The 13,770-nt window shown below is 42.6% G+C and overlaps 1 protein-coding gene across 7 annotated transcripts in view; it reads right to left on the reverse strand.

Annotated features, from left to right (window-relative positions):
• rnf220a (ring finger protein 220a) overlaps positions 1-13,770 on the reverse strand; it is a 303,417-nt gene that overhangs the window by 110,552 nt on the left and 179,095 nt on the right. For 4 of the 7 annotated variants that reach the window (XM_084368118.1, XM_084368120.1, XM_084368119.1 and 1 more), the window contains one exon: positions 1,445-1,606. The exons of the other annotated variants lie outside the window; for them this stretch is intronic. In XM_084368118.1, the coding sequence (XP_084224244.1) occupies positions 1,445-1,606 (162 nt within the window). The remainder of the gene's footprint in view (positions 1-1,444; positions 1,607-13,770) is intronic. 7 annotated transcript variants of the gene reach the window in all.

Here is a 13,770-nt window from a genome sequence, read left to right on the forward strand (position 1 = left end):
GACAGGCAGCACATGGCACAGGAGAAAGAGAGGAAGGGGAAAGAGGAGAAAAAGTTAGAAAATGTTCAACCAGAAAAAGATTATCAAAAACAATTCTCAGGATGAAGTTAAAAAGTCTTTCTTGTTTTAGCTTGCTTTCAACGATAATTCTGATTTTGTATAACTTGGATGGCTTTTTTGATTTTGGCACTTTCAGAACAGGAAAACATTATCACGATGAAGTCAAATGGGGCAACAACACGAGATAGGTTTGGTAAACTTGAATGGATGTTTACAATGGACGAGATGGTGAGAATTTCACCCCCACCTCCATTTTCTTAGCTAACCTTGGGGTTTGTCACAAACCCCTAAGATCGTCTGACTGCTCATGTTTCCAGATCTTAGTAATTAACTTGAAGTAGAATGTTATCATAGCCTACTGAAGAAAAAAAAATAAAACAGAAATAAATCAGAATGTTAAATAGTCTAAACTCATTTCAAATCACAATAAAAACTCTAAATCTGACATTTATGTTCTTTTGTTTCATTAGACTTTTTTAATTTATATTTTTTGTCAATAATCATTGTTTAATGAACTGTTTTAATTGATGTATTTTGTATTATTCATTTGCAAAATCAGTTTTACTTGTCGTTAATGCTGCATCATTTAAAAATGTATTAACAATATATGTGTCCTCTATTAGAATTCAATTTAAATCTACTATATATATGCAATTGTTAGCTTGCGTGTGAATGACCAGCTTTACCTTCTATTATCCAATAAGCTCGCTCCATTCTGTAGCTAATTGACTGTCTAATGCGGGAAGAGGGATCAGACCACCAAAGAGTGAACAGCCTTTTGTAATGACAGGAACACAACACTCTCCATGTTGATGCGAGTCAAGTGGCGGGCTTGTGTGTGTGAGTGTGTGAGAAACTGTTCTCTTCATTACAAAAAGCACAAAAAGAAGCTAATAACTGATTTCTTTTGGTTTAAAATACTGCATGTGAAATGTTGCTCGTGTTGCATATTCTACCTTAGCAGTCTCGTGTTCTCATGTATTTTATTCTGACATCTTTCACTACATTCGCTTCCAGTTTATACAGCATACAGAAAGACTTTGACAGCAGTATTTCAGTAAAGTAGAAAACAAGACAAATGCACAGCGGGGAGGACACACTACATAAATGATATAACTATGTACTGAGTGAGCTGACTTATAACAGCACTGTGTGAAAAACAGTACAACACATGTGCTGGTTAAAAAGTGGAGCCCACCACTGGCTAACTGCTCCTTGTAGACCAATAAAAAACAAATGCTAGATGGAGCAATATAAAGTAAGAAAAAAAGAAAAACCACCCAACCACTCATCAAGAACATGACGGAGCGAGGCAGGATCCAAAGGGGAGTGCAGGAAGAAAAGAGGGATGCTCATTAGTAGATAATGGGAGGTGTGAGTGTACCATCACGTGTAATGTGTGCTGATGGAAATAGCCCAGTATGCCCACTATGCTGCTTCTGTTCCATGTGGAGGGTGAAGCCTTGTTGTGGTTTGAGCAGCGGAGGCCACCTCCAGCTAACAGCTCCTGGTAGACCTATAAATTTACCTTCATAAACAGGAGAGACTGGGAGAGACGGGCAGAGGAAGGAGGCAGAGGAGGGTAAAGAGGGGGGGAGAGAGAGGGGTGAAAAGAGGTGAGGACAAAGAAAGAAGGAAAGGAAGGAGTTATGTGTAAATCTAGGGCACACGAAAGAGATGAGAAAACAGGGAAGGATGGTTGGTACAGATGAGATAAGTTGAAAGTAAATATATATAGGTATGAAAGAGGGAAATATGTCTCTTCTCCTCTCGTGTCATTCCCTTTCCCCCCCTTTCTTCTCTTTCATATTTCCTTATCTTTTCCTCCTTCTTCTATCCTTGTAACCTCCCCTATGTCCTCTTTTCCTTTCCTTTCCTTTCCTGTGAATTCTTTTCCATTGCTGTTTTCTCCTTGCCTCTTCTTCCCCATCCTTCCCTTCTTCCTCTCCTATCCTTGTTACATCTCCTCTGTCCCCATGTCCTCATTTCCTTTCCAGTCCTGTTGTTTCCTTTCATCTCCGTTTATTTCCTCTCCTCTCCTCTCCTTCCCTATCTTTCCCTCCTTTCTCATTCCTCTCATCTACTGCCCTTCTCTTCTCCTCTTCTGTCCTCTCTTTTTTCTCCTTGTGCCGCCTTTCCTCCAATATCCTTGCTGTCCTCCTTCCTTCTCTTCCCCTTCTTTCCTCTCCTATTCCCATTTTCTCAATTACAATGATATTATCATTTAAATGTAACTTTCTTTTATATTTTCTATGTCATTCAGCTGTTTCCCCTCAGAATTCCCATGGCTATATTGAGACCTTTGAAACGCAGCAAGGTGAAAATGTTCGTGACTTGGCTGGTTTGATCATTAGAGGCGGCTCTACGACTCATTGGAGTGACGGGCCTCGGAGGGGTAACCTGCGGCAGCCCCGCTCAACCCCTACTCAAGAGGCTTCTTCTTCTCAACCAATCACTTCCCCAGATGGCGCCGGGTCATCCAGGAAGTAGGAAGTAGGGGTCGACCAATGAAAAAGCAGACATGGCCTTTTACCGCTGACCCGTGACGCCTTTCCTCCCACAAAAACAGACCAAACCTGTCCATGTGTCTGTCTGTCTGCGTGTGGAGGGGGGAAGGAGGAGCAGACTGGTGTCCAGCTGCCCACCCCCACCCCCCCCGCCACACAAAGACAGAAACCTTGACCATCATTGTTTAGCGGTGGGACACACACACATACCAAAGGACTGTCTGCAGGTTTTAGTGGCCAAATGTGCGTTTAACCTTTACAGCTTCAACTTTACGACCAGGACAAACAACACGTAGATAGCAACACAGGCATGAGTGACACACTATTTGATGGTGAGTGACTTTTCAAAATAAACGTTAAGTAAAGAAACTATAAGCCTAAATGAAATAAAATGAGAGGAAATGGACTCAGACAGCGGGCCATAAACCACTGCAATACCCTCAACAAACTGCACCAAACTGAGGCGTAAATTTCTCCAAATTGTTTTCCCTTGTGTCCCGTCTCACTCCCTCTACTCCATCCATCATAACGCACCCCTGAGATCTCTTAAAGAGAAGATGACTCACATCGATGAGAAAAAACAAGATTTATATCACGCCATGTCGCCACATGAAATTGTCTTTTTCCTGTTCTACTTTTACTTTTCTTATAAAATACAACCTCTATGGCTTTATCTTTGACTTTCCGAAAAGTGTGTGTCCGTACCTGTGCGTGTTTGTGTGTGTGCGTGTTTGTGTGTGTGTGTGTGTGTCTGAGGTTTTGTGTGTGTGCTGTGCGTGTCTTTTGAAAGCAGCTGGAAACTTCACAGAGAAGTGAGCCTCCAGCTAAGGCAGTCATCCACTATTAGTTTTACTGTTAAGACCATCAGACTCTTCCCCCCCCTCTCTCTCTCTCTCTCTACCTCTACCTCTCTCTCACACACACACAACACTCATACCGAAACACACACAACACTCATACCGAAACACACACACACACACATGCACACAGTGGGGTAACAGCACTCCTTCTGAACTTAAGGCCTTCACTTTCAGGGGTTTGTCTCTCTAATAGTATCAAGTACCACAGCTCATCTTACCCCCATTGACTTTCAATGGCATTAATTCTCCTTCTTCTAGTGCTCTTTTGTGAGGCTTTCCAAAGCTGATTTCAAAGTAAAATCTAGTAGAGGAGGAATCCTTGTGTAAACATTTCTAATCTGGCTTTATTTTACAATTTCAACTTCCTGGGTCTGAGATGTAGGTCTGAGGACTGACTATCACATCAAACCGACACATCATCTCCAAAAAAGTATCCTTATCTCAATAAAACAACTCATATACATGCAAAAGAAAGATCCGAGGTCAAGTACACTGAAACATGATGTAACCTGAGATATAAAATGCACTGAAATTCATAAAAAAAGAGGCTTTTGAACCTACGTATCCATGTGTGCTCTGATTGATTTGCCAGCCCTGGGGAATCTTCGCCGCATCTATCTCTTCCTCTCCCTGACTTTTTTTTCTTCGCATCATTCCTTCTTTTACCTCCTTCCCTCCATCTCTCCCCTGGACCCAGAATGCTTTGAGCCTCTTCCCTGCTGCCTTTGAACCAAGATCAGAGGGAACGTTTTGGCTCACACACATACATATACACAGAGCTGCTGCTCGTTCAGGTGCAAGAGATTGTCTGCTGTTTTGATCGCCTGTCTCTCTGTCTCTCTATATATCTTTCACTCTCAAGTAAAGCAAATGCAAACAAATCCAACTGTGGATATGTTGCATATTCCGGTATGTTCTAGTTTGGTCTGTTGAGTATTAAGTTAAACTTATTATGAAGAAAGAAAAAAAGAGGGAAAAAACACTATTTCAGTCACGTCTTGGGGATGTTAAATTTATTGTAAGTGACAGACTAGAACATTTCTTCCTGTAAAAAGTTCAAATTCAAGTGCAATGTGTGCAATGACTTTATTCAAAATACAATGTTTGGCCATGGAACTTGCCATGAATCTGGCCTGGAGAAAGTAGCTCTACGACCAAATGTTTTTCTGATACTCTCAGTGCTGGCAGTATGAAGAATTTTTATCTTTTTCTTTTGTATTTCCCATTTACTTACTCACCCGTCTCCCATGTGCACCTTAAACCTTATACACTTCCTTTACTTACAATTCTACAATTATTGAGCGATTTACATGCAGCTGATTATGTGATTACTGTTAACAAAAATCGAAGCATCCCAACACATCTTATATTTACTGATTTTTGGTTGTCACTTCCTTCATTTTCCTCATTACTAGGTTCTCGCCAGCATAAACTTCTTCATGCCGCCTGTAAAGAGCATTAAGCCTCAAATGCTGCAATCAGAGTTTTTTCTTTTTTTCTTTTGTAAGTTTCTGCATTTTTACACAACTTGTGCAGACATATACGGTTTATTCTCACTTTTATGCATTAAATGGCTTTCATCCTTTATTCCTTGTATTACTACTGATGTGCTTGACTGTTTCTGTGTGGATTTCTTTAATGGAAAAGATAGAAAACTGTTTTAATGTTGTGCAATGATTGTAATGTCATATTTGCTTCTAACACACTGTTGCATTCACTCTCAAAGTTACACAACTCAATAAATCAAGAATCCTCCTAAGAGAAGAGTGACCAAAGGCAAAGTGTGTACGATTTTAAGAAACCGCATTACAAAGCCACTGAACACTCACAGCCGAAACATCAACTATGGTAATATCTCAAAAACAGAAAAGTAAATTTGAGAAACAGATGACGGGTGGATACAGACTATTGTGGATGGATAAATGGATGGATGAGCAGTTGAAGGTTTCATTTCCATTTTGAAGAAGTCGCAACAAAAGGCAGCTGCTGCCTTATCAAAATGCTAAGACAGTGTCATTGGTGTGTATGTGTGTATGTGTGTGTGTGTGTGTGTGTTTAAGCAACATTAAAAAGAGCAAAACAGAAAACAGGTAGGAGGAACAGCAAGCTTAACTGCTACCTTTTACACCTGTCAGGAGACAACTCAACTGTGTTTATACAATATTTATATCTGACACACACACACACACACACACAGACACACACACATGCACACACAAAGAAAAGAGAGAAACAGGCGGCAGTTGCAAACAAGCGGTTCAACAAGCTCGCTGCAATTTTGTGTAAATTTCTTCTTAAAGAAACACACACACACACACACACACACACACACACACACACACACACAGTCAGAGTTGTGTATATTGTGCAGCTATCATATAGTTGCTGTCAAAGCCACCGCCAATTATGACCATTAGGAGTCCCATCATGTCACTAGCTGTCCCTGGTCTGCCACCCCCCTGTGCCTCCCTCTCAGAGACCAGACCCTATAATCTAACCTCACTTTGCTCCCATCACACACACACACAAACACACACAGGCACACACACACGCACAGAGGCAAACAGATTGTTACATGTGCTGTTTTTTCTTTCCCTTCTTTCTTTCCATGTAATTTTTTCAGACAGAGGCAAGTGGATGTTTGAGGTATAGAGTGAGAGAAGGAAAGTTTCTTCCTGTCTGAATAAAGAGCTAGAAGCAGTGAGGCTCTGACGGAGAAACCCCTCGTTTCTGCCTCCTCCTGTCTTTCTCTGGCTTATAATTCACATGAAAAGATCAGTGAGATCGACCGATACAGACGGAGACGAGCGCTTGTTGCGTTTATCTTTCCTTTCTCAACCTTTTCCTGTTTTTATTTTTACTCACTTCCCCACATCCCCTTCCAGTGACAGCGGCTCAGGTACCTCGGTGATGTTTGCATTTTGCGCACTGGATTGAAAACGGAAATGGCCATTAAAGTATGGAGAGCAGAGGGAGAAGGAGAAGTGCACTCCGTTTCACACACTCTGGAAGTGCTGCTGCTGTACAGTGGGACCTGTCATTGAAGGAGACATACACATTTCCTGTGGGTCACAACGTGTGTTTAGACAGAGTCAGACTGTGTTTGTGTAGGTGTGTGTGGGAGTGTGTGTTGTACAGGAAGCCATTAGCCTGGTAGCCAGAGGCCAGACAGTAGTTAAACCACCTGTTTCAGTTAACAGGTAGCTTTTAGTTTATGAGTCTAAGTAGTCTGTTTCCTATGGAGAGAGACAGTGTATGTCAGAGTTCCTTCAGGGGTGTGTGTGTGTGTGTGAGTGTGTGTGTGTCGGCTTGTTTTCCACAGTTGCATAGTGACCATGATGGTAAACACACCATATAACTGTCTACTGACAGCTAAAAAGAAGTATTTTCTTAGTGATGAAAAGCAGACATCATATGAGAAAGTAATGTTAATGCTAATATAAGAACACATGAAAAACAAGATGAAATGTGATTTTAACCCTGAAAAGATATAATAATGAAACAAAGAAGATAGTCTTTTATATTGACTCTAAAGATGACCTAGACGCCTGTTCCTCAACTCAGAGCAAAGTGGAGAGGATCACAACTCAAGCGCAACTCTCTTTGGGGTGATGTCACCCTCACACACACACATACTAACACACACCACTCTCTTTGTCTGCTTTGCTGCAGCTCTAACGGCAGCGTTGCTGGCAGAGCCACCAACATGTTGCTGCTGCTGCAGTGCCAGGAGCTGACACTTCCCTGCTCGCTCAAGTGTTTCAGCAGCCAAAGCGAGACCCAAACTGGGGTCACTGCAAGATTTAATTGGGTGCCTGAACTATTCTGGGGGTGTTGGAGTGCCCGGGGAAAAAAAAAAAAATCACATTTGACATTTATGAACACAGCTCTGTTTTTAGTAATGTTGCAAACATTTCTATACAAAGTGGCAAATTTTATATTGATATAACATTTATAAAATATCCGCTTCAGATGGCAGTTAAGTTCAGAAAAAGAGAAAAAAACAGGAGAGGGATAAAAAAAGTATCATGTTTGAGTGTCACAGCGTGTGGTCATAGCTTCAACACACACACACACACACACACACACACACACACACACACACACACACACACACACACACACACACACACACAAGCACACACATACAGGTGCAGCACCCTGTAGAGTCCCAATGTGTGTCATTAGGCCTATCAGGGCCACTCTAGAAGGATTAGAGGACTGTTAGAAGAACAAGGCTTCACATACACACACAGAGTGACAGCTCACCACTGGGTTGTCTACACACTGCTGGACACCAAATCCAATACGTGTGTGTGTGTGAGAGAAAGAGAGGGAGAGCACGTGCCAGTATCTGGTGTATCATGCTGTGAGCACTGAGCAAAGATATCAGTGTACCGCTGAGCCCCTTACAGAGCTAATCCATCACACGCGCGCGCGCACACACACACACACACACACACACACACACACACACACACATCCATACATACATTTTTTTCATCCTTACATTTGTTTTCTTTTTCATTTTGAGTGAGAAAGCCAAGTGTTGAAACATACTACGAAGACAACACGAGAGAAATGCATCACTTTTGTTAAATTACCAGTTCAAAAAGAGAAGTAAAAATGCTGAGGGAGATGGATATTACACAGAGAAAAGAGAGAAGGGCAGGAACTTAAAAAGAAAGGAAGAGGGGACAAAAGGAGCTCTCTTAACTTTCTATTGATGCAGCTTATTTGAATGAAAACTATCACAGATGGTTCTTTAAATATAGAGGAGAGGAGTCGCCCACCCAACATATGCACTGACAGTCTGTTCGTCTTTATTCACCCCCTTTTTTTAAATTCCACCTCCGTCTAGCGGGGCTTCCCGACCACTTTGGGAGGGGGGGGAAGAGGAGGCTGAGAGGAGGAAGAAAACGATGGAGAGACGGACAGTGAAGAGGAAGGCAGAAGGAGAGAGGCTGGAGGGATGGTGTAGAGGTGATGGAGGAGGGTGTAAACGCAGCAGCAGTGAGTCTGTCAGTCAATGGTTCGGAGAAGAAGCCAACACAAAAGGAGTTGATGTGTGTGGCTCTTTTCAAGGCTGGTGTTTTTGTGTGTGTGCGTTGGTAATGTGCATGTGTGTGCTGGTGGGGGGAACAACCCCTTTTTTCAGGGGTAGTTTTGGGGTCGGGGGGGTTGACAATGGGGTGGAGGGGTTGGGTGCATTAAGCTCCCTTATAGCAAGCTGAGCGCAGTCACTGAGCCAAGGGGCTGGTCATTTTGCTGTTTTCACTGAGGGGGAAAAAGGGAGGGGAAGGGAGAAAGAGGGGGGGGGTCTCTCTGTGGTGACAATTTCCACCTCTTCTTTTCTCCAACCATTCTTCTGCTTCTCCAGAGGCTTTTCTTCAGGGTTAATACAGCCTGCAGCTGAGAATGGGATGGGGTGGTTTGGTGGAGGGGAGCGCTTTAAGGCCAAAACTAAAACCCTCCAACCCCGAAGGCTTTTATTACTATCAAGAACTGTTGGAGCACTTCAACTCTGGGGAAGTTGGACTGAGAGAGACGCGAAGACAAGGAGGTCTTGATATGTGTTGTTTCTTTATCTTAGCACTCGATACACAGTGTGAGATGAAAGAGATGTAGGACATAATATAGCAAAATTCACAGGACGAAAACAAACGCTGAAAAGATACTGAGAACCGACAAATTAGCTACTGTTGACACTTTATGTCAATAATTGTCTTGAACGAGCGTCTCTTTTACCGCCAAACAGTTAAAAGATTTTTTTTCACAGCATGGTGCTTCTGCTAGCGTCACTGAACTCCTGCAACAGAAGCTAAAGCATTTTAGCTGTTGGTAACAAAGTTAACTAGCTAATGCTAATTACACATTTTTGGTTTAGTTTGTCATTTTGAGAGAAGAGACATTGAATTGCACAATTGATAAAGACCACAGACATGCACTTAAAGCTAAAGACAGGCTAATGTTATAAAGCTAGAAACATGGTGACTGCAAACAACCAGGAGCATTCTCTAGCTAACTTTATTACTGTTAGCGTGTTGGCTAAAATATTGCAGATTTCATACAGTTATAGTTGCTTAAAATGTCTGTGAATATTTTGATATAACATGCCTCTAATGCTGTTACGTCAAAAAAATACGTATTATGTTATGCTAACATGTAGCTAAGACTTTTCTCTGTGAACAACCTGTTTTTTCCTGAGGAGATGTACGATGTATCTAATTTTAACGAACAGCAGACGTAGGATGTATGAGTGGAAGTGTGTCAAAACTCACTCCTGTTACAAAAAAAAAAAAAAAAAAAGTTTCCTTAAACATTTCCGGGTTCCTATCCCATTTATGTCACAGAGCGTACGTGTGCCTGGGGAACAGTGGTGGGAGAGGAGCGAGAAGGCCTGACAAAAGAGGGACGCAGCAACAGTGAGAGAAAGAGAAAAAGGGAAAGAGGAAAGGATGAAAGCTGTCTCCACTTTAAAATGGATTAGGGGCACACAGCGCTGAAACAATGGGAGGTGAAAAATCAAATTAGAACTCCCCAAACATCAAACGAGGGAGGCCAGGAATAGCTAAGCTTCCTTGGTCGCTAATCTGTTGACTCAATGTGAACGATACACGCCGCTATTCACCGCTGAAGACAAGCTGTTCTGCTTCTCTTTGCCTCAGTGTGCTGTGTTTGACTTCTTTTCTCATCTGGCCCTTTTTTTCCGCTTTTTGCTTCTGCCCGCTTTTGAGCCTTTGGCTTCAAAGGCGTCAGTGCTAAGGTACGGCTGAAGTCAAGCTAGCAAAACTTGACTGCTGAGGATGATATTATTTGGCCACTGTGGAAAAATTGCCGTTGTTGGACTGTCCTGTCCTGCATGGTCTTGTCCTGTTCTGTTCTTTCCAGTCCTGTCTTAAGCTCTGTCTTGCTCTGCTCTGGTCTTTTCTGTTTGCTCCTGCTTTTTCCACTCTCGGCGTGTTTTGATTTTGCTCCTGTGTTCTCCTCAGTTCTGTTGTGTGCTTTGCTCCCCCGCTGTCATTTCTTCTCGTGAGCTTTCCTCATTGTACATATTCCATATTTGTATTCTCTCCCCTGTCATCTTGCTTCTTCTCATCTCCTCCTGTCAGTGCTGCTTCCCCCCCCCCCCCCCTGTGATCTGACTTCAGAGAATTGAAACTTACACACAAACGTCCATGTAAAGTCCATACAAAAAACACAGATCTGAGTTCTGTGGCCCATAACTTATCTTGGCCTGAATACCACTCCGGGGTACAAAAGAGGCGATCGGCGATAGCAAAACAGGATGAATGGAACCTGAGAACGAAACAAAAATAATGATGTCCTAACTTTGAACGCAAAAAAATCCGTACCCCTGGTTCTACCACTCTTAACTATCTCAGCCTTTTTTAAATCCCCTGCTTAGACTTAGTTAGTTTCCTCCATGTATGTATGTACTTTTCCTCTCATCCTTTTCAATAAACAAAACAACATACCTAAAGTATGTACAAGTCAAACTATCCCGCTTTGTTAGTAGCCGGTGTGCATCCAGTACGAAGACCCTTCATTGCACACTCACTGTCTACATCTGGATGTCTATGGCACTAGAGTTTCTTTACAAAATGACTTTCTCTCCCTCTCCCCCTCCCACAGTTCCCAGTAAAGAAGAAGAATGCCCCAGCAGCGATGCATGTTCCATTGTTCACGCTCTGCCTCCAATTTGCTCTCCACATTCTGCGGCCTCGGCCGAGACGTTACGCCGGCTTAAGGGACAAATCGCACACACAAAAAGGGAGAGAAAGAGAGAAAGACAGAGGTGGGGGGTGGCAAGGAAAAGATACGAAGAAACGAGAAGAGAGGGGGGGGAAGAGGGCTAACCCTCTTCACAGCAATGCAATTATGGTCTGCATTTGAACCCGGCGGGGTTTTGTGGCAGCCTCTATCGCTCTCTCTCTCTCTCCGTCGCTCTCTGTACTTTAGCGGCGAAGCTAATAGCCATAGCCACAGCAATTTCTACGGTACATGACATTAACATGGTAGCGTGTCGCCGACAAAGGGAGGCATTCAAAGGGACTTAGAAAAGAGCAGCGGTTTCGCCTGGTTAAGTAGGCCTCAACCTGCCAAGACGGCAAGACAGACAGACAGCTAGTGTGTTTATTACCAGAGCCACCTAGGGAGAGGGGAGCAGAGGATGAGCGAACAGAGTGCAAAGGGGAAGATAAATTAGTCAGTCAGACAGAGGAAAGCAATAACATCCTATTTCCCTTTAGCTGTTGCAAGTGGCTCTTTAAATATGCACAGCTGAAAAATAGGACGCAGCCACATGACTGAATGAAACCTTACCCGACATGTCCAAAAAGAATGTAGACACTTTAAATGACGCTATAAAACAACACTGCACGGGGAAAGGCACACCAAATAGGATTGGGTTTCATTTTACATAAGAGTAAAATTCATAAGTGGGACCACCAACTTGGACAGCTGCTCACACCGCCTCTGCATACAAGCAGAAATGTACGGTGGCAGTGACCAAATGAATGAGCGCCTATGCGTGAGTGAGAAACAGGTGGCCAATTTTTATAATTTGACATACAGTAGCAATGATTTTTTTCCCTCTTTATCTGAGTGTTAGCCTGACTAATTGGAGTGGGCATGTGTTTGCCTTAATGCCAGATTCTCCACGGGCCTTAAGATGAAAATACAATGAGAACATTGTGCCACTGTATGATAATCCCTCACACACATAGACACAAACATGCCGCGCATATTACAGAAAATATACACATTCTCTAAGTGTAGTTCAAATGTTATGTCTCGCATGTTGTGGCATTTCTTGCAACATAACAAATGATAAACAGCTGTTGAAGTAGTAAGTTCTAAAAAAGTTTGATTGAAGACTTGTCTCACATTTTTCCCAGATAAAAACATCCTCTTCACCTTACCGTTCAGAAACATCTTATATTATATCCCATAATATTCCTATTTTCTGTACCCCACAGCTGTTACATTATAGCACATCAGTGTTTCAACTCTCATGTTTCTATAAGGACTTAAGATGAAGAACTTTGTATTCCATATTTTACAGGACGACTACACTCAGCTCAATGTTTGCATCAGTAATGGTTTCTATCTCTGAAACACACGCACATACACACACTTGTGCAGGATGGGAGAGGTTAAAACGGGGGGAGATGAGCAGAAGGCAGAGTTAGTCAGTGGCCGTGGGTTTGACACAAAAGACGTTTCCAAAAAAGAAAAGTTGGGGAGGCACAAAGGAGAGAAAGAAACGAAGGAGCAAAACGGCTGCCTGGACACAGAGGAGGAGGAGGAGGTGGAGAGGAGGAGGCTAAAAGCGAGGGTAAACTCCCACATTCATACACACACACACACACACACACACACACACACACACACACACACACACACACACACACAACAAGGGAACCCCCGCTCCATTCAAAAGACCATCTGTGGCTTGAAATGGATGAGTGTTGTGTGTGTGTGTGTGTGTGTGTGTGTGTGTTCAAAACATTTCTGTTTTAATTCTTGTGCCTCCCGAGCGGGCGGAGCAGAGAGGGGAGGAAGGGAGGAGGAGAGGGAGGCAGGCGTGAAAAGGTCCTGCTACTGCGTCCTATCACTTTCTTTAAAAAGGGGGAACACCGTAAACAAATGAATGGGAGATACAGGGTGTGTGTGTGTGTGTGTGTGTGTGTGCGCGCGCGCGCGCGTGAGTTTGTGTGTGTGTGTGTGTGTGTGTGTGAGGGCCCCTGTAACACAGGGCCATCTACACAAACCAAATTACACGGGGCGAGCTGGACTTCACAGCTATTTTGTTAACAAAACCACTCTGAAATCTGGCATTAGGGACACACAGAGTGACTAACTGGGACAGACATTAAGGGCCAGTTTAGGAAATCCACCATGTCCCACTTGTTAGGAAAATACACACTCAATGCTTTTAATGCCAAATTAGCCTAAAATCATTTTCAGCCATTGCTTTGCTACCAAATGTACTGATTTATTGAATAAAATCAAAGACGTGAACAATATGTGAGTCATCTTCAGTATATGTAGTATAACATCCCTTTCTTTGTCCGTATTGTGTTTTATGGTATAGATATATTTCTGTGACATTCCTTAAGACATTTGTACTGTGTTGATGGGCCTTACTAGCGACATTATATTTTCCTTATCATATATTAGTTGTTGTTTAATGAGAATATTGCCACAAAATCAATGTATTGATGATCACTTATCATCATTTATTCTGTAATTTTGTTTTGTTTTGAGACTTCCTGTTCCCTTCCATCTGTTAAGCACCCTTCTGTATTTTTTGATGACTCTCATGTAAATGCATTAAT

Source organism: Pagrus pagrus, assembly GCF_965226575.1.
Source record: "Pagrus pagrus genome assembly, chromosome: 12".
Taxonomy (NCBI): Eukaryota; Metazoa; Chordata; class Actinopteri; order Spariformes; family Sparidae; genus Pagrus; species Pagrus pagrus.